General features: G+C 44.5%; 1 protein-coding gene across 2 annotated transcripts in view; it reads right to left on the bottom strand.

Annotated features, from left to right (window-relative positions):
* The window catches only part of DOCK2 (dedicator of cytokinesis 2), a 406,045-nt gene that overhangs the window by 347,538 nt on the left and 34,714 nt on the right, over positions 1 to 23,793 (bottom strand). For both annotated transcript variants that reach the window (XM_022595138.2, XM_022595139.3), the window contains exons 6-13: positions 23,121 to 23,269; positions 17,651 to 17,786; positions 15,138 to 15,292; positions 11,083 to 11,164; positions 5,692 to 5,827; positions 3,512 to 3,587; positions 1,665 to 1,741; positions 952 to 1,077 (exon numbers count right to left, since the gene is read on the bottom strand). In XM_022595138.2, the coding sequence (XP_022450846.1) occupies positions 952 to 1,077; positions 1,665 to 1,741; positions 3,512 to 3,587; positions 5,692 to 5,827; positions 11,083 to 11,164; positions 15,138 to 15,292; positions 17,651 to 17,786; positions 23,121 to 23,269 (937 nt within the window). The remainder of the gene's footprint in view (positions 1 to 951; positions 1,078 to 1,664; positions 1,742 to 3,511; positions 3,588 to 5,691; positions 5,828 to 11,082; positions 11,165 to 15,137; positions 15,293 to 17,650; positions 17,787 to 23,120; positions 23,270 to 23,793) is intronic.

The following is a 23,793-nucleotide window of genomic DNA, read 5'->3' as shown; positions in this document are numbered from 1 at the left end:
TCATTTAATTTTCATCCTCTAGTGACACCTTCTGGGAAGGCAAAGGCAAACTCCAATTGGATTGATCTTGGTGCATGAATAACAACCACAGATGGTTCTCTCCGCAGATCTCTTACTGTGCAGAAGCAGACAGAATGACTTTCTGTGTCCGAGGAACACGGATGGGGTGAGGGACGAGGTGTGGAGGGTCTTCAGGAATGGGGTGGTGAGAGCTGAAAACCCTACAGGGGAACGCACAAGGGACTGATGTCTCAGTGAAGCAGGCAGAGATAAATTACACCAGTGGACCACCATGCAACTGTGGACAGAAGGGGTAAGTCAGCGAGGGTGGTTATGGACACAAGTCCTAGACTCAAGTTTAAGGCAAAGAGGGAAGTTTCAAAAGAGTGCTATCATGCAGTCCCATTTACTTTCTTTTATTACATACACATTTGGAAAATACGTATCGTGGTTACTTCTGGAGACAAAGATTTGAGAGAGCTTTTAAGGTTTCACTTTAAATCTTTTCATGCCATTCGGACATTTTACAATGAGCGTGGACTCTTTTGGTAATAAAAAAATAGCTTAGCAATTTAAGAGAATGTCAGTATTCACCCCAGAAGGAGTGAAATTATTCCACGTGTAGTAAAGTGGAAAGGATGTCCATGATAAATTATTAAGTGAGAAGTGAGCTGCAGAACGCTATGTAAAGTATAATAAGTAATGGTATATAAAGTATATGAAGTGTGGCTCCCATTTGTGGGGGTGGGGGTGCATGTGTGTATATTTATGTGTTTGTGTTTATTATGTGAATGCATAGAAGATTTTTGGATATACAACAATTGTTTTCAGTGGTTACCTTCAGAGAGAGAAATAGAGAAAAGCAGTAGAAAAGAAGTAGTTGACTTTTTAAAAAGAAAATGGATCACACTAGCTAGACCACCCCCAGCCCCGCCCAGGGGGAAGGAGAACCTGGCATGATGATCTCCGGGAAGCCCAGCTTCCTGGCCACCACGGTGGTCCTGTCCACCAGGTGTGGGTAGTCCTTGCGGATCTGAATGATGTCACCCACAAGCATCTTCATGGTCACCCAGAGGCCTGGAAGGGAACGCTCATGGTGAAGAGTCAACTTCAAGGTGTTCCCTCAGCCTCACCCTCCCATCATCTCTCCCCTTGGTCTCTCTCTGGAGGAGACCATGGAAGCAGAGACAAGCGGTCACAGATGCAGTGACCCAGCCCCGGGGGAGGATGCAAGGAAGGATGCAGAGGGGCTCTAGAGCAAGACACCTCCAACTTAAATCCCACAGGTTACTTCTGGCAGGATCAGCTTCTGTCAAATCATTGCACCCTTCTAAACCCAGAATTTGTAAAGTGGGTTTGATACCATCTATCTCACAGGACCGTGGGAAGGATGAAATTGAACAAGGAAACATTTTACAGTGCCTGACACAAAGGAGATAGGCTATACCAATTCCCTTCTTCTTTCAGGCACTAGGACATGCCTCCTTCTGCTTCCCATTTAGAGATTTCCAGCTCTGTAGATCACACTCCCCCATTCCTCACAACGGTCCGTCTGGAAGGAAGGCTATGTTTCCCAGGGTTTAGGAGTTTGATCTGTTTGCCACAGAATCAAGGGATCTCAAGCTGAAGTCAGGCCCAGCCCACTTGGCCTGTTGGCACTCTACCTTGCCCTCCGCTGTCTCCCTTGGAGGCTGTGACTTTGCCCAGCAGGCTGTGCAGGAAGTCATTCTCAGCTGTCACCCTAGAAAGGAAAAGAGAGCACAAAATACTTGCGTGGTACCCCCATGGGGTCCCTGCCTTGTGGTTCCAGGAGCTCCAGAAAGCTGCCCAACCCCTCCATACACCTTAGGTGAAAAGTGAGCCTGCCCATGTCAGCTCAGAGAGTGTACCTGCCATCAAGAAGCACATCTCTCTTTTTCGCAAAGCAACATGGCTCTGAAATTTGGGGAATACCAATGCTACAAGTAGAGGCCATTTTTATTCCTAGGAAGACTCTTAAAAAGGAAGGATTCCCAAGCCCTCAAAATGAGTATCTGCTCAGCAAGGTGGAAAAGGCTTTAGCTGCTCACGCTAAGTCCTAATCCCATGACTTAGAGTCACTGACCTCATTATCTGTAACAAAACACCATCCTCCTTAGACAAACAAGGAGAAAGTTCTGAAACTACGGATCCTGCTTTCTCAAACTTGTTTTAGATCGAGGAAAGGATATTCACCCTCCTCACTACCCTCCTCTAAAGTCATGGATATTTCTACCCGCAAGAATTAGGTTCTGATTTCCTGTTATATGCTCCTGATACGCTGCTGCTTCACAGCTTCATGGTCCCTGTCATACTTAGTCTTTTGTTCATTTAATTCTGCATCTAAACATAAGCTTCAGGAAGAAAGGGCCACGTCGACCTTGTTCCCCACCTCATCCCCCCACGCCTGGCACAACGCCCGGCCCTCTGCCAGCCTTCAGTCAAAGTCCGTTGAATAAATAACATCTGATGAACGAATAGGTGAGAAGCTGGTTGGTTTTTTTTTTCACCCCAAATTCATAGTTCATCTAAGGGTTCAATCTTGGTGGTGTACATTCAATAGGTTGGGACAAATATATAACAACATATGTCCATCCCTCCCACACTCCTGATAACTACTCATCTCTGTTGTCTCCATAGTTTTGCCTTTTCCAGAATGTTATATAGTTGAATCATACAGTATGTAGCCTTCTCAGATTGGCTTCTTTCACTTGTAATACACATTTAAGGTTCCTCCATGTCTTTTCGTGGCTTAATAGCTCATTTCTTCTTAGTTCTGAATGGTATTCCATTGTCTTGAATGTACCACAGTTTATTTATCCATTCACCTACTGAAGGACATCTTGGTTGCTTCCAAGTTTGGGCAACTATGAATAAAGCTGCTATAAACATTTGTGTGCAGGTTTTTGTGTGGACATATTTTCAACTTCTTTGAGTAAATACCAAGAAGCATGATTGTTGGATCATATGGTAAGAGTATGTTTAATTTTATAAGAAACCAACACACTGTCTTCCAAAGTGGCTGTGCCATTCTGCGTTCCCACCAGCCATGGGTAAGAATATCTGTTGCTTCACATCCTCACCAGTATTTTGGTGTCGTTAGTGTTCTGGATTTTGGCCACTCTGATGGGTATGTAGTAGTTATCTCACTGTTGTTTTAATTTGCATTTCCCCGATGACATTTGATGCGGAACATCTTTTCATGTGCTTATTTGCCATTTGTATATCTACTTTGGTAAGGGGTCTGTTAAGGTCTTTGCCCCATTTTTAAATTGGGTCATTTTCTTATGGTTGATTTTTAATAGTTCTTTGTATAAGCTGCTTGGTTTTGAATGCCTCAGCACTGAGACCATCATTCTCAACCTGCCCTCCTCCTGGGAGGTCCTACCTGGGCTATCATCAACTCAGGGAATCAGTTCACCCTGCTTTTGTGTGGCCCTCAATCAGAAAGGATGTGGTTTCAGAGAATGGAAAGAAATGGGAAATCTCTCACGGGTGAAAAGGGATGAAGTGCTGCTTTTCTTCATCACTCTCTGCTTTCCCCTTGATGATGTCTGTTATATCCATAACTAGAAAGAAAAGAGAGATGAATTAATGGTTTAAGCCCTCTTGCTCCCAGGAAAGGGTAACAATGGGATGAGCTTGTAGGGCAGGAGGCTGGGACAGGACAGCCTAAAAAGGCAAGCAAGCCAGCGTGAGACAGTATACAGACAGCAAGGATTCATCACAGGCAACAACTGGCAAACGCCTCTGGGCCAACCGGGCTGGGAGGTCAACAGTCAGGGAAGCATCCAAGAACCCAGGGCTTGGCAGAGGCCAAAAGGAAAGAGTCAGAGCCGTGCTTATGGAATTAAGCTTATGGAATTAATTAGGTTTGGACCTGACATATTTGTACGGGATGTTTACTGTGCTGACAAAACCCAAGCACGGTGACTCCCTGTGGCATCTGAAGACTTACTCGCCCTCTTTTCATAAACGTGCTCATATGCACAGACACGTTATCTGTGGATCCTCTGAACCCTGCATTTCCAGAGGGATCCTCTGAATCCCTCTGAAACTTCTTCTTAAATCAGCCACTGAAGGTCCATAAAAAACCAAGGTAAAGAACTCCTGCACTAGAGCAGGGATTATAGAAATGGGGGCAGGGGGAGGAGTGCTGAGACATGCTAGCCAAATAGAGCGAAAACCCTAGTAGCATGAAATTCCTCAAACACTCCAGGCCCCAGTCAGGGAGCCATTAAAACTGCTTGTGTAATAATCAACTAGTGATTGCATCTAGCTCAAGAGAGGAGTTACGGAACTGAGAGAAGGAGGGGAAACTGTTATTTGAACCTGACCAGCATCCATTCTCTCTGATGAACAGAACCCCCCCTTGCCCATTCTCAGTGAGAATGATTTGGGTAAAACCATCTCCCTCTGGCTCCAGAGTTTTTCATACTGTAAATTCAATTGAGTTCCTGGATCCAGCTATGCCTGAAGCAATCTATTCCTAAACCTTTCAGTTACACCAGATTGCTGTCACCTGAAACCAAAAGAGAGAGCCAGCTACACCTGGAGACAAAGACACACTTTGCAGTAAGGCTGAAGGACCCTCACTGCCTTAACAGGGACATTGTGATGCCAAAAGTGTCCCTCATATAGAATCAGAGAATTTAGACCAAGTCATGGATCAACCAGGTCCAAGTCCCTCATTTTGCAGATAATGAAACTAAGGCCCTGGGGAATATGCTTGTCCAAGATCGCCTAGCTAGCTAGCTAGCAATAATGCTAAGTTGAAACGCCAGCTGGCTCAGTATAAGCTAACTTCTTCCGCTTCACCACTTTGCAAGCAGTGCAAGGGGACTCACTGGACAGCCAGCTGGTTTGTGATAACAGAAGATCAGGGTGTCCTGAAGTGAGAAACCTGAAACACCGGGTTTAGATATGGTATACAAGGATTATAAATGGTACACAACTAAAATGTTATACTTTAATAAAAAGAAGTAAAACTCGCATAACGAATTACTATTTCCACAGGTATTTAAATTGTCTTTTAAGAAAAAAAACGTACTTCAGTTTAAATAAAGAAGGTTCCTTAAGAGAAAATATATTGGGTAAATAATAGTGCAAGTGATAGTCAAATATAACAAAAACTGTAAAAGTGGGACAAGAATGATGAAGTCTTGGAAACCCCTAAGGGAGTTAAGGCTTGGAAAGAAATGTGGAGGTGATGCTGCTCTCAAGCAGCCTCATTCGGTTATGCCAGCTCTCCACACGTCCACTTCCAGCTGGAATTTATATGTGTGGTGGGTGACTCATTCTGTGTAACTGCATTTCCCGTCCTGGATATTTTTTTAAAAATGATTTGCTCCTCATAATTAGATCCCACCCATATTGTTCTTCCTTTTTCACTGTGCTGGGGAGTGAAGGTGCCGACTGCTCAGACTGCACTGTGGTCCCAGCGCTCTGCTCCAGACAGGGGGATTCCATCATTCACCGTCTTCATCATAAACCTAGACTTAGTTACCAATTATTTTGATTTAGTCACAAGAAATGTAGGTATTAGGGGTTGTCTGGCCTAAGTTTTTGAGGGGGGGAGGGCAAGGAGGAGAGCGAAAGAAAAAAAATCTTCAAAATTCAGTCATATAAAATGTGCACTCCAGTAACAGTTAGTGCTGTGTGGTGTGTCATTACCTGCCACCCCAAAAGGCCGCCTCAGTCCCTGCGTGCATTTCTTTGTGTTCGTATCCTTAAGATCCATCTTCCCAACTCGGACTATTTGACAAATCAAGTAAATTTTATCCCTGTTCAGGTCTTTGTTTCCAAGATCCTGTAAGGCAGGAAACGAACAGTTACACATCATGTGTCTAATGAACAAAAAGTAGAAAAGCAAACTCAGTAATAGTAAATTCTGGGGGTGGGGGGAGGTTGGTGCTTAGCACTTAGCATGCGTGGACCAACCATACAGTTAGTCCTGGGAAAGGTGGAAAACAAAGCTATCACGCCCGTTTCACACATAAGAAAGGTGAGTTTTGGAAAGGAAACTGGGTGACAGGGCTCTGGTGTTCAATCCCGATTCTTCCACCTCAAACTGATGGGAAGAGAAGGATAGAGGTACAGTATCAGTTGTATAGGTAGCCATCTCTATATACCAGCTGATGTATCCAAAAATAGCATTTGCTGCAAATGACTCCATCCACCTGGTCATTGCTCAGCACCTCTGAGGGAGAAGGCAAAAGGAGGAAGGAAAAATCCTAACAATCACCGTTTACTGAGCACCTAATGCATGTATATCACTCGGGGCTGGGTTGTTGTGACACCAAACAACCCCAATATCTGAGAGCTTCTAACACAACAGGGTTTATTTCCAGCTCAGGCTACCGGTCCAGTGCAGATGGGCGGGGGCTCCACTCACTCACTCTGGGCCCCTGGCTGATGGAGGATCTATCCTGTCACAATAGGTGCACTCACTGTCCCCAGAGCAGGGGAAGGTAACGGGGCAAATCACTCACTGGCTCTTAAAGCTCCCACCCAGAAGAGAGGCATATCACTTCCGCTTCCATTTCAGTGGCCAAAGCAAGGGCCGCGGCCACACCTAACTGCAAGGGGGACAGGGGATTACACTCAACTGTGGGCTCAGGAGGAGGAACACTGAAACCGTGATCTACGCTGACGTCTCAAGCCCTGTGCTCAGTGTTGCACACATCATCGTCTTATTTGATCCTTCACAACATCCAAAGTCCCATCACTAACACTATTACTGCAGCCCCATTTGACATATGGGGAAACTGAGACACAAAGAAGATAAGGGTCTTCCCCGAGGACATGACCTCAGTCCTTGCAGACACTGTCTGGTCACTCTGACCCCAAAGTCCATCCACTTAACCACCACAATACATTTCTTTCACCATCCAAAGGCACATAGGAGGGGAAACCACCTGGACTACCTCAGCATTCAAGTGCCCTGCTCAAATCTAAAAGCTTCAGTGTTCCTGGTACCCCCTTCCAGCTGAGATCAGCTGGAGAAGGGATGTCAAGGCATGTTGTTGGCATCAGAGCAGAGATCCCTGGGCCTGGCCTCGCTAGAGAATAGTCGCTTCTCTTCTGAGTTAATCCTCACACAGGCATAGGTACTGGGAGCAGCCTGTCAGCTGACATCAGAGCCAGGGCCTGGGTAAAGCAGCCGTCCCCAGCCTCTCACTGTGGCTGGCGTGGGAAGAAGAGGGAGGGGTGTGCAGAGTCTCGGGAACAAGACATGGCCTCAAAGTGGTCCACAGCTTCCTGCGTGGGGGTTTATGTGTCAACGTGGACAGGCTATGCTGCCTAGTTGCCTGATCAAACACTAGTCTAGATGTTGCTGTGAGGTATTTTGTAGGTCTGATTAGCATCTACAATCAGTTAACTTTAAGTAAAGGACACACCTTCCATAACGTAGGTGGGCCTCATCCAATCAGTTGAAGGTCTTAAGAGCAGAACGCGAGGTTTCCCAGCGAAGAAGGAATTCTGCCTCGAGACTAGAGCATAGAAATCCTCCCTGAGTTTCCAGCCTGCCGTCCAGCCCTACAGATTTCAAACCTGTCAGCCCCCACAATCACATGAGCCAAATCCTCACAACAAATCTACCTATTTATGTATCTTCCTGGTACAACTTCCCTGGAGAATCTTCACTGATACAAGGGCTGTCCTTTCAAAGCTGGAGGAATGGACAGCTGCTTCTCCACTCTCCCAAGTCTCCCCACTGGGCAGGGAGACAGGGAAGGTAGGGGAGAGGCGGCTTTCTGATCCAGGCAGCCCCTCCACTCATTTGCATTTCCCGCCTTGCCCAGCAGGCAGCTGAGTTTGAGATTCCAATTATCTCACATCCAGATGGTGGGACAGCCTCTTCTCTGGCCTGCCTGACTCCTTCCTCCAACCCACCCTGAAATCCCCCTGAAACTCATCTTTACGAGCCACGTTCATCATTTCATTTCTCTCCCCGCAACAATGTTAATAGCTCGATATTTGCTACCCTGTTAGTGCTAGTTTTCCCCAGCTGACATGAAATATCCTAGACAAAATATATTTCCAGCTGTCCTATCCCACTGATTCCCCACTATTCTCAGCATGCAAGTACTCTATTTTTGTCACAAAGATTTCTTTATTGTTCCACAAACACACAATGTTCACTTTCGACTCTAGATCTTTCTTCCTAAGCCCCACATCTGTACCTCCACCTCTAAAGTTTACCCCTTATTCCTCTATATATCCAAATCCTTTCCATCCTTAACAGCTCAAGTCCTGCTTCCCTCACAATGACCTCCATCCCTAATTACTTCCCTCCTCCCATTAGGATTTTTTGTATTTTTGAAATATCTATATTGGTATCTTTCAGAGGCATTCCAGAGACACAGAAGCCCTGCCACCTGACAGGTTCCTTCCTAAATGTTATGGGATGAATTATGTCTCCCCCAAACTCATATGTTGACCCCTTCATGTCTCAGAATGTGACTGTATTTGGAGACAGGGCATTTAAAGAGGTGATTAAGCTAAAATGAGGTCATTAGGGTGAGCTCTAATCCAGTATGACTCGTGTCCTGATAAGAAGAGGAGTTTAGGACACAGACACGCAGAAGGACGGTCACATGAACACACAAGGAGAAGGTGGCCATCTGCAAGCCAAGGAGAGAGGCCTCAGAAGAAACCAACACTGCCAACACCTTGATCTTGGATTTCCAGCTACCGGAACTGTGAGAAAATACATTTCTATTGTTTAAGCCACCCCGTCTATGGTACTTTGTAATGACAGCCCTAGCAAATTAATACACTAGGTAACTATTTAAGATTCCTAGGTAAGTCCATTTTCCACTCCTCTTCTCTGAAAAAATTTCACTTGCTCAGAAGAAGACACCAGACCTTTAAGAGCTTCCTCATCAGAGGCCCTTGGTACTAGAGAAGCTTATTGCTATGAGAGCAAGTAAAAATGCTTGAACACAGGCCATTCTCTGGAGAGTGTATAAACAGGCAATCTCAGAACTAGGCTTCAGTCTGCGGTGTCTCCCGATCATTCTCACTCGGGCCTCAGAAAACTCAGACGTTTTGGGGCAGCTGAGACACGAAACTTAAAACACGCGTTACCTGATTTAGTCATTAAGGAACACACACAAAAGTGTTCCTTTTACTGTTCAGTCTTGTCCCCCATGTGTTAGCAGCAACCCCAAAACTGGGCAAAGTCTTAGGAAACCTCACGCGGTACGTGCGCTTTCCTCTTACAGGGCCACGGAGGGTGAATGGTCATAAAGCAGACGGAAGGGAAAATCCACCATCAGCCCAACCCATGTGCCAGCTCCTTGTGCTCTGCCTCCAAGGAGGAGACTAGGAAGAACTGACATCCGGAGACAAGAGAAATGAGGCCAGCAAGGCATGTGCCTGCCGAGTAGTATCTCATGTCTAAAACATCACCTCAATGCCCAACTGAAAGTAATTCCCAGTCAAACGCCATCACATCACCCTGTTTTAATTATCTGCATGGCATGGATTGCCTTCTGAGATCTCTCTTGTTTATTTATTCATTTAATTATTTTCTGAATTCCCCCCATCACATCCTGAGGGCAGGAGCCTACCAGCTTACTCACTGCTGTATCCCCAGACACAGCACAGAGCTTACACACAGTAGGTGCTCACTGGGTAGCACTTGAATCAATAAAAGAAGCTAGAGCACTGTGACGTTCCTTGTCCTGAAATGAAGATTCCCATCATTTCAAGAGAAGGAAGTGTCAACCCATTAAACCAGTCAATCAAGGCTCTCAAGTTCGTTTGCTGTGTGAAGAAGAGGTGGTGGCACAGGCAGAATTCTGCAAAGGCAGGACCACATTCTCATTATTACTGAGCGACACAAATTTACTGATGACCTTTCCTGCACGTTTACATCATGAATTGGTTCTCTGCAAAATGAACCACTGATTGATTCCCTGTCCCTCTCCCTCTTGTGAAACATCTGTCTCTTGGTTTAATCAGGAAGCCCCGTGGGACTCTCCTATTTATCAAGAAAATAAATAGGCTCCTCCTTCTAACTAATAATAGACAAACGGCACCGAGGCACATTTATATATGCCAAGAAAACTTTGTCTAAGCAATTAGGATCTATGATCTTTTCCATGCCCCTAGCCCATTTTTCAGGAAATAACAAACAAAATAAATCAGCTGCACTCCAATCTAATTGTAACATAACATAAGACATAGAACTTAATGGTCTGTAACTGGAAAATTATTGTGGAGCAAGGTAGGTTAATCCAGCATGTCGGTCACTCCGTAATGCCCAAACCCCTCCCTCGCTCCTCCTCTGTAATCTCTCTTGCTAACACAGGTGACACAGTGAAAAATCTCATAAATGCTCTTCTCCCCAGAGGTGCTTGCAGAAAACACCAATATCCTCAGATATCTTAAGATCATACTCTGAACACCACTCGGTGAAAACAGAAGAGAGGGGTTTCTGCTGGAAATGATAACTCTTATCTCCTTCTTTCCACTGTTTCTCCTTTCTAGAACTAAAAAGCCAGTTCACTCTCAGAAATAAATCATCCAAATAGCAATTGATTTCAACATTTCTCTGTTACGTCTTGCCTGGTGAGTATTGGTATTTAGAAGGATGATCCCAGGGAATCATAAGATCTTTAGTCATCTATGACTTAATTATGTTCAGAATGTCTAATTTACCAAGGCAGTCAATGTTCTAGGAAGGCCTTTTTTAATCTAATGTATTTTGGAAAGGTTTTTAGACGGTCTGAACCAAAGTCAGGAACTCAAGTTAACCATGAATCAACCAGAAAATCAGAGTAGCTGCTGTACCTAGTTCACGTAGACATTATTGCTGGAAGAGGCTTGTGCTTGTTTACACAGTGCTCTGCATTGTATACACATGAGTAAGATAGGGAGTGAGGAAGAGAGAGCAAGGAGGAGATCCATCTTCCCAATAGCTTCCTTTTACAGAAAGCCCAGAACACAGCTCTGCACCAAGGCCACGCTCCCTCCTGAGCACCTGACCAGCCCCATCTCCAAGATCATGTCCGTGAGTATGGGATGTGGTACAAGAGGACAGTGCACACCTACCGTGAAGACCACCTTCAGGTTGTTGAGCATCTCAATCTCCTTTGGGAAGCCCCTGCTGCCCCATCGCACCAGGTAGTTCTCACTGTGGGAAGAGGGGTGGCAACCCATTACTGCTAGAGGTCTCAATATTCATAAGGTAAAAATATTCACCAAGCCTCTGCTATGAGCCCAACACCAAGCTGGCAACTGGGGACATGGGAGTGTCTGAGACAGGCTCTCCCTGTCTGTCCCTCCCTCCAGGAGATCACAGTCCCGTCAGGGAGACAGACATTAGACAGGCAGGGGTAAGGAATTACTAACACTTGATATTCACAACCTCTTTCCCTCCACCATCTAGTAAGCAAATTCTAACCCAGCTATTTAATATTTTTGAAGAGCAGCAGCATTCTCTGTAGAGGTGATAAAGAGTGGCAGAAGTGAGAGGGAAAGGATTTTTGTACGTTTAGCTGGGCATTAAGAATGTATTTGTCCTTCCCCCCCATTCCCCTTTCAAGATTGAGTAAAGATCCGCATTATTTTAAATTATCCATTAGCTGTCGGACCGTTTCCTTGAAGGAATGTCACACTGTGCTGGACCATAGAGGGCCTTAGCCATTATCTGAGATACACTTAAGTAATGATTTAAATGCGGTCGTGGCAACTATTTATATGCAATCATGCTACAAAGAAAAAGTTCAGGATGTTGTGAGAATGTATTATCAGAAGAACCATGCCTAGGCTGGGTGGTTAGGGAAGTCTTTGCTGAGGATGTGACATGTAAATAAAGTTGGTCAGGAAAAAGAGAGTGGGAAAGGGAAATGTTTCAGGCAAAGCAAACATGCGTGCAAAGGCCCTGAGACAGGACGGAGCTTGATGCACCTAAAAGACAGATCCAAGGGGAAAATGGTAAGAGAACAATTAGAAAGATGGGCCAGCCCATGTAGGCTTTATAGGCCATTCAAGGATTTTGACTTGATCCTGATAGTAATGAGAACCCACTGACAGGTTTTATGAAGGGCAGTCACACAGTTCTGACATCTGATCATTTATCAATACACATCTTCTAGCAATCATACACACAACCCTGTGTGGTTCATACTAGTCAGTCTAGCTGCATCGACAAGATCAGGAAATCTAGCATTCTTTAACTTAGGAGAAGCTTGGTAGAGTTTGCTGAGTTGAGTCATTCAGTTTTCCATGCCATCCAGGAGCATATAGTTGGTTCTAAATAAATGCCCGTTATCTTGAATCAGGATACAAACAAAATAAAACTCAAAAACCAAGTCAGCCCAAAAAAGGCATAATAAGAGAATTCAGCAAAGTGCCTTCTTTTTAGAGGTTTGTTCTCTCTGATGCCTTGTTTTTTTCTCTCCACTCACCCCTAGAAGACTATTAAGAGCAGTCTGAGCAAGGTTCAAGGGGGAAATAGAACTTACAACAAAAAGAAAACTGTCCCAGATTAACCAATGTTTAAAATTTAATCAAGTTAAATGTACTTTTTTTTTTTTTAGTAAGATCTAAAATTTTTAGTGGAATTTTCAGCAAAATAACCAAGAAGCCTCCAAGGCTCCAAACCCCCCCCCCCGCCAAATTGTTTTAATTATTTTCCATTGGTTATTTCTGGACTGTCATAGTGAAATACCTGGGTATTTCCCAGGACCTTTAATCACATGTGGCATGTCCAGTAGAGAACTAGCCTGCTAGGTCTAAACACTGGGCCCCAGCAATTTTCTTCTAGGGGAAAGAGAATCATAAACCAGAAAAGCAATTTAGAGGGCTGAGCTGGCCCCATCCGTCTTTGCCCAGGAAGACCTGGGTGGTAAATCTGAAGGCCTACTGGCACCCAGACAGGTAAGACCTCTTCCACATGACATCCTCCTCAGGGGAAGAGGGAGAACCATTCCAACTCTTTCTTGAGCTCCTTTTGGAAATTAGCCTTGCCACTGGCCTGATGCCTGAACTGCTTTCTTTTTCGTACTACCAAAATTTATCTTAACTTTCCCAAACCAAATCTCTGCAGGCATCCATTGGAATCGGACCATCGTACATACCAATATTGAAAGGTTGGTCCCAGCCGGATTCTCCCCAGCTCACATCTGGGCCACACTGAGGATGCCCTAACTTGCCTGTGGCTCACTGTATGCACACGCTGGCTAGGGAAGGCAGGAATGGAGAAATTTGGTTTCTTAGGGAGAGAACAGCTACCCAGAGTCAGACCGACTTGGGGAGTGCTTCCAAGTTCCCCTGCCCCTTTCCTGTATCATGCCTCTTCTCTTTTTTCTTTGTTTTCTACTCTTTTTTTCTTTATTCCTGGGGCGGGGGAGGGGGCGGGGTTCTGCCCCTTTGTCCCCCTCCTCCTCAGCCCTCACTCTCCCGAGGGCTTCCCTGTGTCTCTGGCACTCTCAGAGGCATCACTCAGGCATGGCCCATCGAGCGCAACATTCGGTGTGGCGCAGCGGGGAACAGAGCTGCCACCTCACTGATCCACTGCCTCCCTCCACAGGGCTGGTTCAGGCCATCCATCACTTAGATGAGCCAGCAGGCCAGGCACCCTTGTCAATTCAGCCATGAGGAATCCTTGTGTTTTCTGAGAGGCGGGGAGTGCTTTTGGGGTCTTTGTCACAGGTGCCTTGGAGCAGCTGACAGGGAACAGCAAGGGGCCTATGACACGCAGACCATCTCAAAGTGGGTTCTAAGGGAGCAGGTACACTTGTTCACAGTATCTGCTGAGGCCTAGCCAGATGAGCTGAGCTCATTCTTTAAATTAGGGATTTAAGTTTGCTATAAAGAATAGCTTTCCACCGTAACAGTGCTAAGACCCTGGTGAGAACCACTGAGGATATTTGATACAACTCTTTCCTTGGTGACAGACTAAACTGGAAACTAGCTTATCTTCGGAGTCAGATGGACTTGGGTGGACAGCTCAGCTCTGCCATTTATAAATATATGTGCCTTTGAGCAAGTCACCTGACCTCTCTGAGCCTCATTTTCTCACCCAAATCACATGGAGTAATGACGATTATGTGAGATCATATACAGACCTCAGTTCCGTCTTCTTAGATGGACAGCCCCTCTATGTTTACTAAATGTCTCCATGAGAGCCATTATTTTCTAAAGTGAATTTCATAATTCAGTAGGAACTATATGTTATCTCCTTTAATCATCAACACAACCAAGGTAAGAAGATATCATTTTCTCCATAGAAGCAGAAGGATCATGCTCCAGCTCCACTGTACTGCGTTAACTGGGATCTCAAATACAGGACCACGTGTTGGCTCAGAAGCCCACTGGAGGGGACAGGCAGTGGTCACCTGGGAGGAAGGATGGACTGAGCCACAAGCAGACGCCAGGGCTGGCGGTGGGGGCCAGAAGTACATCAAAGTCTTTCCTCTGGAGATTCCCAAACGTGTTTTCCCTTCTTCGAGCTGAGGTACCTGGAAGTTCCCTTACTTTTTCCATTTCCAAGAACAACTAATTAAGGTAGTAACAGTGATAACCACTGCCACTTGGAGCACCATGTGCCAGGCCCTGTGCTTCCTGTGCTTTTTCGTATTAAAGTCTAACTAAAAGAAATGACCCCGTGAGGTTGACACTTACATTTTGCAAATGGGAAACTCAGGCTTAAGAAAGATTAACAACGTGCCCAAGGTTAAGAAAGAGTAAATGGTGGGGGCACGATGTGAACCCACACAGATTCCAGAGCCCACACTCTTAGCCTGCTACTGCCATTGAGGACAGGGCGTTTTCACCATTCATTTGTTAACTCTCCTTTTAAAATAGGTATTTTTATTCTATTCAGTGCTACCTGTCTGAATCTTGTTATTTCTGGTTGTTTTCCAGTAATCAAAGAACTGTTTACAAAACCCTACTCTGGGAAAAAAAAAAAGTGGTGAAAGTAACATTTCCACCTGACTCCCACACCCTAAAAGAAGAAGTTATTTCCACATTCTCAGCTAGACTGTTTCTCAACTGGGTGGGAATTTCTCCACAAGTGATGGTGGAAGGAAAAGGCACTCTGAGCTCTGCCAACTCCAACCTCCCGAATACAGAGAAGTCAGGCAATGTTGAACACTTACCTTATGACCATTTGCTTGTTGGGGTCATAGAGGGACATGAAAAGCTCAGCGTCTTCCCCAATTCTGCACACAAAGTTTCTCACAAAGACATAGAGGCTGTGGGTAGGGGATGAGGAGATCCGGGAATACATTCCATAATCAGGCTGATCTTTTGACTGAGAGGTGGAAGGAAAAGGGAGGAAAATGGAGAAAATTAGCACAGCACCACTTAGGACAACAGAAAGATGGCCCTGAATATTAAGAATCATGTAAGTTTCAAGCCTAAAGATTTCAGCATTATATCCAGGCCTTCCACCAAAAGTTCCTGCTGTCTGAGCCAAGTCACTTTGACTCTCTTGGCCTTGATCTTGGGAAATACCACAAATGACCCAGACTTCCACATAAAGTTTAGTGTCATAAAAAGCACAAAATATAAAAGAAAAAAAATGCTTAAACAGACTTTATCAAAACTAAAAATTTTGCTTTTTGAAAGACACACTTAAGAAACTGAAAGTCCAGGTACACACCGGGAGAAAATTTATTTGCAAAACATGTATCTGATAAAGAATTTGTATCCAGAATATACAAAGAGTTCTTACAACTCAATGTCAAAAAAATCAACCCAATGAAAATGGGCAAGGTATCTGAACAGACACTTCACAAAAAAAAGATACAAATGGTAAAGGCCAGTAAGCACATGAAGAGATGCTCAAAATCACTAGTCATTCAGGGACATTCAAAACAACAGTGAGATACCACTACACAACCACTAGAATGGCTAAAGTTAAAAGACTGACAATATCAAGTGCTAACAAGAATGTAGAGGAACTGGCACTCCCATAGATTGCTGATGGGAATGCAAAATTGTACAGGCCTTTTGGGACCTGAAAAAGTTAAATATGTACTTATCATATGCTCCAACGATTATTATCCAGAAAGAATAAACTCATATGCCCACACAAAGATTTATATGAAAATGTTCACAGTGTTATTAGTTATAATAGCCCTGAATTAGAAACAACCCACATATTCAACAACTGATCAATGATATATACCATTGGCAACTGGTCAATGGTATAGCAACTCAGCAATGAAAAGGAAAAAACATTAATACATACAACAACATGAACTTCAAAAACAGCATGCTGAGTAAAAGAAGTCAAACACAAAAACCATATGGGACTTCCCTGGTGGTGCAGCAGTTAAGAATCACCTGCCAATGCAGGGGATGCAGGTTCAAGCCCTGGTCCAGGAATAACCCACATGCCACAGAGCAACTAAGCCCGTGCGCCACAACTACTGAGCCCACGTGACACAACTACTGAAGCCCACGCACCTAGAGCCCGTGCTCCACAACAAGAGAAGCCACTGCAATGAGAAGCCCGCACACCCCATCAAAGAATAGCCCCCACTCGCCGGAAATAGAGAAAGCCCACATGCAGCAACGAAGACCCAATACAGCCAAAAATAAAAAATATATATTAAATAAATAAATTTATAAAAAAAGACATATGATTCCATTTTTATTAAATTCTAGAAAAGACAAAATATAGTCTCACAAAAGGGGTTGCCTGGGGCTTGGGACTGGGGAAGGGGATTGACTGCAAAGGAACTCAAAGAAACTTTTAGGATCATGGAGCTATTCTATACCTTGGTTGCGGTAGAGTCTGCCCAACACTATGTATTAATAAGATCCATTAGACTGTAATTTTAAATGAATTCATTTTATTGTATGAAAATTATATCTCAGTAGAGCTAAAAATAAAGTTGCTTTCAAACAATACACAGTGGATAAAATACTTTTTAAAAATATAAATCAGATTATGTTAACCTTGTAAAGACTGTTTCCTTGGAATCTTTTATTGGCTTCTTACCACAGTTGGAATAATATTTTAGCTCTTCCCTATGACCCTTAGGTCCTATGAGAACTGGCTCCTGCTACCTATCTCTCCAAAGCATTGCCTTCACTCTTCCACTGTTCATTATGGCCCATCCATACTGACCTTCCTACTCCTTGAACATTCAAAACTCAGTCCTACTTCGGGGCCTTTGCACTTGCTGATCCCCCTGCATTGAACATCTTGTCCCCAGATCTTCCCAGGCCTGCTGCCTTCACATTATACAAGTGTCATCTCAGATGTCCCTCCTGGGAGAGGCCTTTCCTGATAGTACCTTTTAAAATAGCTCCTGATTCACTCTGATTCACATAACACTAATTGATTGCCTTTTAGAAACTTATCGCCATCTGGAATTATTTACATTTTTAACATTTCTTCTTTTTTCCTCTCCGGAATATAAAAGGTCCGTGAGAACAGGAAACTTGCCTGGCATTAAACCACCTGGGGGCTGGTTGTGGAATGAATCAAGATCCAAGTACAAAAACACAATAAAATGCATGTGGTTACTGATGATCTCAGGTCATAGGACAGATGTCCCTTTGAATAATATACAGTCTGGTTAATTAGATTATTATTTTAAGCTTATGATGTGCTGAAGCCTGCTTCACTTGGCCAAGCCTAGTTCACAAAGCTCACCATCTCTTCCTTGATACGCTCTGTGACTTTATCAGTGGCTTCTTCGTGTGCATGGAACAAGCTGATGACGCTGGTATTATCAGGGTCCAAGATATTTCCATCTTCATCTCTGACAATCAGATCAAGCTCAAGGATTCTGAAAAGCAAAAATGTGAGATGATAAATCAAGGGAGGTTGAAGCCTGTAGAACGTTGGTGAGAAGTTTCTACCAGAAAGCTCACCTGATTTCTGAGGATCATAGGCTCCCATAGCACAGCTCTATACAGACAGCCTTGCACACAGCTGGGAGTCACATTGATATAGCTCAGCCTTTCTGGGAGGTACTGTGGTAGTGTGTATTAAGAAAATTTTAATGTGTATTTCCTGTGATACTGAACTTAGAAAAACAATGAACAAGGATGTGTGTTGCATCAGCAAAGTGTTGAAAAAAACTAAACTGTCAGTCAAAGGGGGAATGACAAACTGTCATCTGTAATGGAATCCTATGTAGTTGGGTTTTAAAAATATGATATAGTTTTGATATGTTTAATGATATGTATTAGTGAAGAAAAAAATCAAGCATGGAAAGATGCATACAGTGTGTTTTAAGTAAAAAACAAGCAAACAAAGAAACCAAGGGAGGTATGTTACCTGGGTGCATGTACAGAGAGAAAGGTATGGACAAAATGCACCAAACTACCAGCATGCGTGCCTGTGAGGAGAGGTAGGGCACTGGGACTAGGAGGTGTGGAGGGGTCAAGGGAGACTTTTGCCTTATCTCTATTTGTTTAATGTTTATATAACATAACATAATATAGTATGATATATAATACATATGCAGAGAAGGTATTCATGTACCGCTTATTCAATGATACCTTGAAAATAGTCGTTGGGGGAGAAATCTCACATATATCCATTGTTACCCAGAGTGTGCTCTTTAGCTCTGTGACTTCCAGGTCACAAGGTTTTCCCTGTTTGGTATTGATTTGTTTCAACTGCATCTGCCATTCTGATTGGCATCAATGATACTAGTAACAGCAAAATAGTCACACAGCACTTGCGATAAGAGGTACCTTAAATTTTTCACACATATTAAGGCATTTAACTCTTGTAACAACGCTGTGAGGGAAGTACTATTAATACCTGCATTTTACAGATGAAGAAAAGACTGAGGATAATTTACCCCAGGTCACATAGCTAGTAAAAAGTAATATGGCATCCTAGTCTGCACTCTTAAGCTTTATGGTATACTTTCAAGATAGGAGGCTCGCAGAGGCAGCACTGGGTTTGTGGACAGGGGTTATGTTTGCACAGGTCCTAACCTGAAGCTGCTTTTGCATCTGATGTTGACATGGAGGACCTCAGTTGTCCATACAAAGAGGGGAGGGGGCGGTGGGCTGATGGAGACTCTGAGAGGAACAACGGTGGTCCTGCTTAGGCACCACTACCACCAAGCACCAGACAGGGTCAGGGCAGCAAGGACAGATGAAGGAGACTACGTTTTCATCTCTTATTTGTCAACTGAATTGAGAGGCACATCTCTCATGTCATCCAAATGCAAACAGAAGGGAGCCAAAGTTCACCCATTTGTCCACATTCATTAGGAAATTAACTTCCAACTAGATATGACTCATAATGTTGCACAGCCATGCTGCTGAATGGGCAATGCTACGGGGGAATAAACGTATTCAACTAATGCTGAGCAGAGGCTCTCACGACCTGGGAAAAGACGAAGCACAGCCAATACGTAATTTAATGCCGAGATCTCTCTAGCTCCTTTCTCTTCGAGATTTATCAAAGTGGATTCGGTTCTAAAATGTATGAATAAAACATTCTCCCGGGTCCAGCTGTCTTGGGATTTGAAGGAATCATTTGAGGATTCCTCACTCCTTGGATACCAAAGAGCTTGTCCATTACCAGTTTCATTTGAAACTTGGATGCTTTAGTAGACAAGGGGCAGGATTGATGGGATTCCCACGACCCAAGATCGGGAGAGGCTTCTTCCCAATAGGACAGCAAACCATTCATTTTGGAGAACTGAGCATTTTGACAGTTTCTCCTTAGAAGGTAGCCCCACTGCTCTCTCTGTTCAAGAAAGTGATAAAATGAACCCAAGACAAGGGCAGGGAAGGAAGTCCTCACTGTATGCCTTTTTCAAAAAAATAAAAATTTTTAAGGTGAAGAAAACAGAAATGGCTTTTTCTGTGGCTCCCCATCGCTCTCTGGACAAATCTGAACTTTTCCACCTGGTACTCATGCCCTCGCGATTCCAGCCCCTGTCTACCTTCCTCTCCATATTCATGCTCATCTCTCAGCTCCTCTCAACTTCTCTCTCTTTCTCTAAATTTCTTCACCTAATAATTCCTGCCAGTGTTGTGTGACGCAGGGCAGGTGTCACCCCCTGCCCTGTCTCCTCCCACCCTCTTGTTCACGCTTCCTCCTCTCATGAAACGCGTGACTTCTGACTCAACTGTCTGCTTACTTCTCTTTCTCTTACTAATCCTCATAGTCCACAGGAGGCAGTAGAATGCAGTGGTTAAGTGCTTGAACTCTGGAGCCAAGCTACCTGGTTCAAATTCCAGTGCATCTTGGGCAAAATGACCTAATCAGCCTGTGAGCCTCCATTTCCTCATCTAAGAAATAGGGATGATAACAGTACCTGCCTCACAGAGTTGTCGCGAGACTTAACCGAGTTAATGCATGGAAAGTGCTTAAAACTGTACCTGGCAGACAGTAAGCACTCAGAAAGTTCTTATTAGTTCTCTTTGCTTGCCTTTTGTTGTTGTTGTTGCATAGAGAGGCTGTATTTTGTAAATGTCTGTGTGCTGAGGGCCTCTCGGGTGCTCGACAAAAGTTTGATGGCTGAAGGAAGGAATGGAATTTCTGGGGGAAGAAATAGGCTGATTCTGACCAGTCCTCCAAGACTCAGAGTCCTGCTTCCCTGACTCTCACAGCCTGAGGCTGATGGTCCTCATGCTGTTCCTGACACTCTGACCTGAAATCTGGCCTTCTGGTTTGCAGGAAGCTGCCTATCCCATATCAGAGCTCTGAACCCCCGAGACACCAGGCCTATATTAATTTAAGGTGCACAAATCTCTCTCACTTCCAGCTGAAGTCATCAGGGAAGTGAAGCAAGAAACAAGGGGCCCCTTAGCTCAGAGCCTCTGTCTCCGAGGATGTCTCTCACTTCCCCAAAGGCAACTGACTGAAACTGAAAGCACGGTGCTGATCCAGGCGATGCTGTAGAGGGAGGCTGATTTAGGGAGGATCTTCTTTCTCCTTTCACCACCATTCACCTACTGCATGCAGATCCTATGCCCAGCACATAGAAATGAATCTGCCTTAGAGGAGCTCCCAACACAGCATGGGAGACAGGCCAGTAAGGAGGTAATTACTGGTCAGAGTGCTAAGGGCCTGCAAGAGTGCCTAACCCAGCCAGGGGGGGTGGAGGAAAATCAGGGAAGGCTTCCTAAGAGTGGTGACCATTTTTTCCATCCTTGGTCCTTATTGTCAGAAGCCCCCATGAGGAAACATCTGAAGGTCACAGATGCCATTACTGCAAAGCAGCAAAACGTCCTCAATTCCCACGTCCCACCTGCAACCATGCTCAGCTAAAGATATCACTGTACCAATGGCAGCAACAGCTGCAGAGCAAACCCTTCCTGTCACTTTGGGATGATGAGCACGATAAGCAGATTTGGACGCGCCTGCCAGCTGCCAGCAGGGGAACCAGCAGAGGGATCGTGCTCCTGGGATGGGAAGCAGCCATAAGTTGGACCCATTGGCTTTCCTCTTTGGATCATCTTCCTAGTGCGTGTGACAAAGGCAAGGAAGCCTGGCTGCTAGGAAAATTTCTTTTTTTATTCCCACTTAATAGGCTCTTTCCACTTCCCCCTCAGGCCCTATGTTCCAGGCTTCTGATCCACTTTGCAGTCTTCTGAACACGCTATGTTTTCTCATGCACTCTCAGCCTCCCTTTTTTTAAAAACCTACTTAACACTTCTTTATCTTTCAAAATTTAACTGTGGTCACCTCCTCCAGGAAGCCTTCCTTGACTTCCTTCTCCAAATTGAATTAAGAATGCTCTTGCCTCCTAAGCCATCAAAGTTACCACAATACATATCAATAGTTTACTTGTAGCTCACTCTTAACTGGACTGTGGTCCCTTAGTGTACAGGAACTTTTATTTCTGTGGCCTCAAAAAACCTAGCAGGAAATCAGGCCAATCATAAGTGCTTAATACATGTTTGTTGTTGGGATGAATAAACAAATAAGTAGGATGTTTGGAGAGCATTCACATAATCAGGACGGGGAGGGCCTTTACAGTTCTCAAATGTTATCCAACTAGTATAATGGTGAGGCCCAGGGGCTCTAGAGTCAGATTGCCTGGTCTAAATTCTGGTTCTGCCATTTACTAGCTATGTGACTTTGGACCTGTTAGTTAACCTCTTTAAGAGCCTCACCTTCTTCATCTGAAAAAATGAGGATACTAAAACTGCATGCCTCATAGAGTTGTTATAAGAATTAAATAAGAGGGGCTTCCCTGGTAGTGCAGTGGTTAAGAATCCACCTGCCAATACAGGGGACACGGGTTTGAGTGCTGGTCCGGGAAGATCCCACATGCCGTGGAGCAACTAAGCCCGTGCACCACAACTACTGAGCCGGCGCTCTAGAGCCCGCGAGTCACAGCTACTGAGACCCGCGCGCCTGGAGCCTGTGCTCCACAATAAGAGAAGCCACCGCAACGAGAAGCCTGCACACCGCAACAAACCACAACTAGAGAAAGCCGCGCACAGCAACAAAGACCCAACACAGCCAAAAAATAAATAAAATTTAAAAATAAAAAAAAAAAGAATTAAATAAGACAATGGATGTGAAACACAAAGCTAAAGACTGGTGCATGATAAGCTTGGATTAGGTGTTAGTGTTAGTTATAATGTTATTATCATTACTATTATCATTAGTGCATTGTCCTGCCTCAAAAAATTGTTTCACACTCTCCTTAACTTCACAGCATTCAAACTAACCAATTTCTGCTTCTTTCCCTTTGAGGAAATGCTTTTGTAACTGTGCATATGAGTTAGCTGATGGCATGTGGCTTAGATTAATGTAGCATGAGGAAAGGACATTAAGTCTCACATTGGGATTTAAGAGAGAGCTTTGTAAATGCAGGAATAAAATGACAACTAAGCCGAAAGTGAACCAGCATGACTGTGCTCCCCAGCCCCTTGGAAGTAGGTTAAATGAGTGTCCTAAATCTCTAGCCGGCTAATAACCACTGGATAAGCAAGGCTCTCTCCGCTTGCATGTCCCTGGGTCCCGCGAGGGTGATAGCAAAGGCACACAAGCACGGTCATTGGTAACAGCCTTCTCCCAAATAGAAAGTGGCAAACTCGCATCTAAAAATGAAACCTAGCTTCTCATAAGAAGAAAGGGAAGAAGTGGGGTGGGTGGGGAAAGAAAACATCTTTTTGGAGGAAACAGACATTACTTGTTGCCATAGTCAATTCTGGACGTGACTTTCTGCTTCAGTTCCTTCAGCTCGTCCTTGGGCAAAGTTCCTGAGAGGAGCTGTGACCGCCAGTCCATCAGGTCGTACATCATGGACTGCACCTGTTGGAACCGCTCCTTTCTGCTGGCCTAGGAGCAGAAACAGGAAACAATCGCAGTCACCTGCACCGAAGGTCTTGGGCCTCCATCTGGCAAACTGGGCCAAAGTCAAGCATGCATGTTCAGGGGCCATGGCTCGAGTGCCTCTCTTGGCCCCTACCCAGCTGTGAAGGGATTGGGTGGTGGTCTGAGTCATTGACATGTTTCCTCCCCCAGGGCCACAGGGGTTTCTCAAAAGCAAAAGTAATAATCCCAATCACCTCCTGGTTTAAAAAAAGAGGGGTTATTTCTGACTCTTATCCAAAAAGTTACATGTTGAATAGGAATGCCATGAACATCTGCTGCAATGCAGGTCTCAGAGGCCAGGCCCTTTAAGGCTGAGAACCAGGTCCACTGCTCTGGTGCAAAAGGCCTGTTTCTAGGGCAGTGTTCCCCCAAGTGTAACATGCACACAACCCAAGGGACATGAGATGGTTTTGGTGGTACAAAGACACATATTAGGGACCCATATGGTGAGTCTCCTCTAGTCTCTTCCCATCCTTCTGTTTAAGGGC

Source organism: Delphinapterus leucas, chromosome 3, assembly GCF_059928025.1.
Source record: "Delphinapterus leucas isolate spDelLeu-1000000601 "Yukka" chromosome 3, BTC_Dleu_Yukka2, whole genome shotgun sequence".
In the NCBI taxonomy this organism is placed as follows: domain Eukaryota; kingdom Metazoa; phylum Chordata; class Mammalia; order Artiodactyla; family Monodontidae; genus Delphinapterus; species Delphinapterus leucas.
The sequence above is the reverse complement of the archived record's forward strand: the minus strand, read 5'-3'. Positions and strand labels throughout refer to the sequence as shown.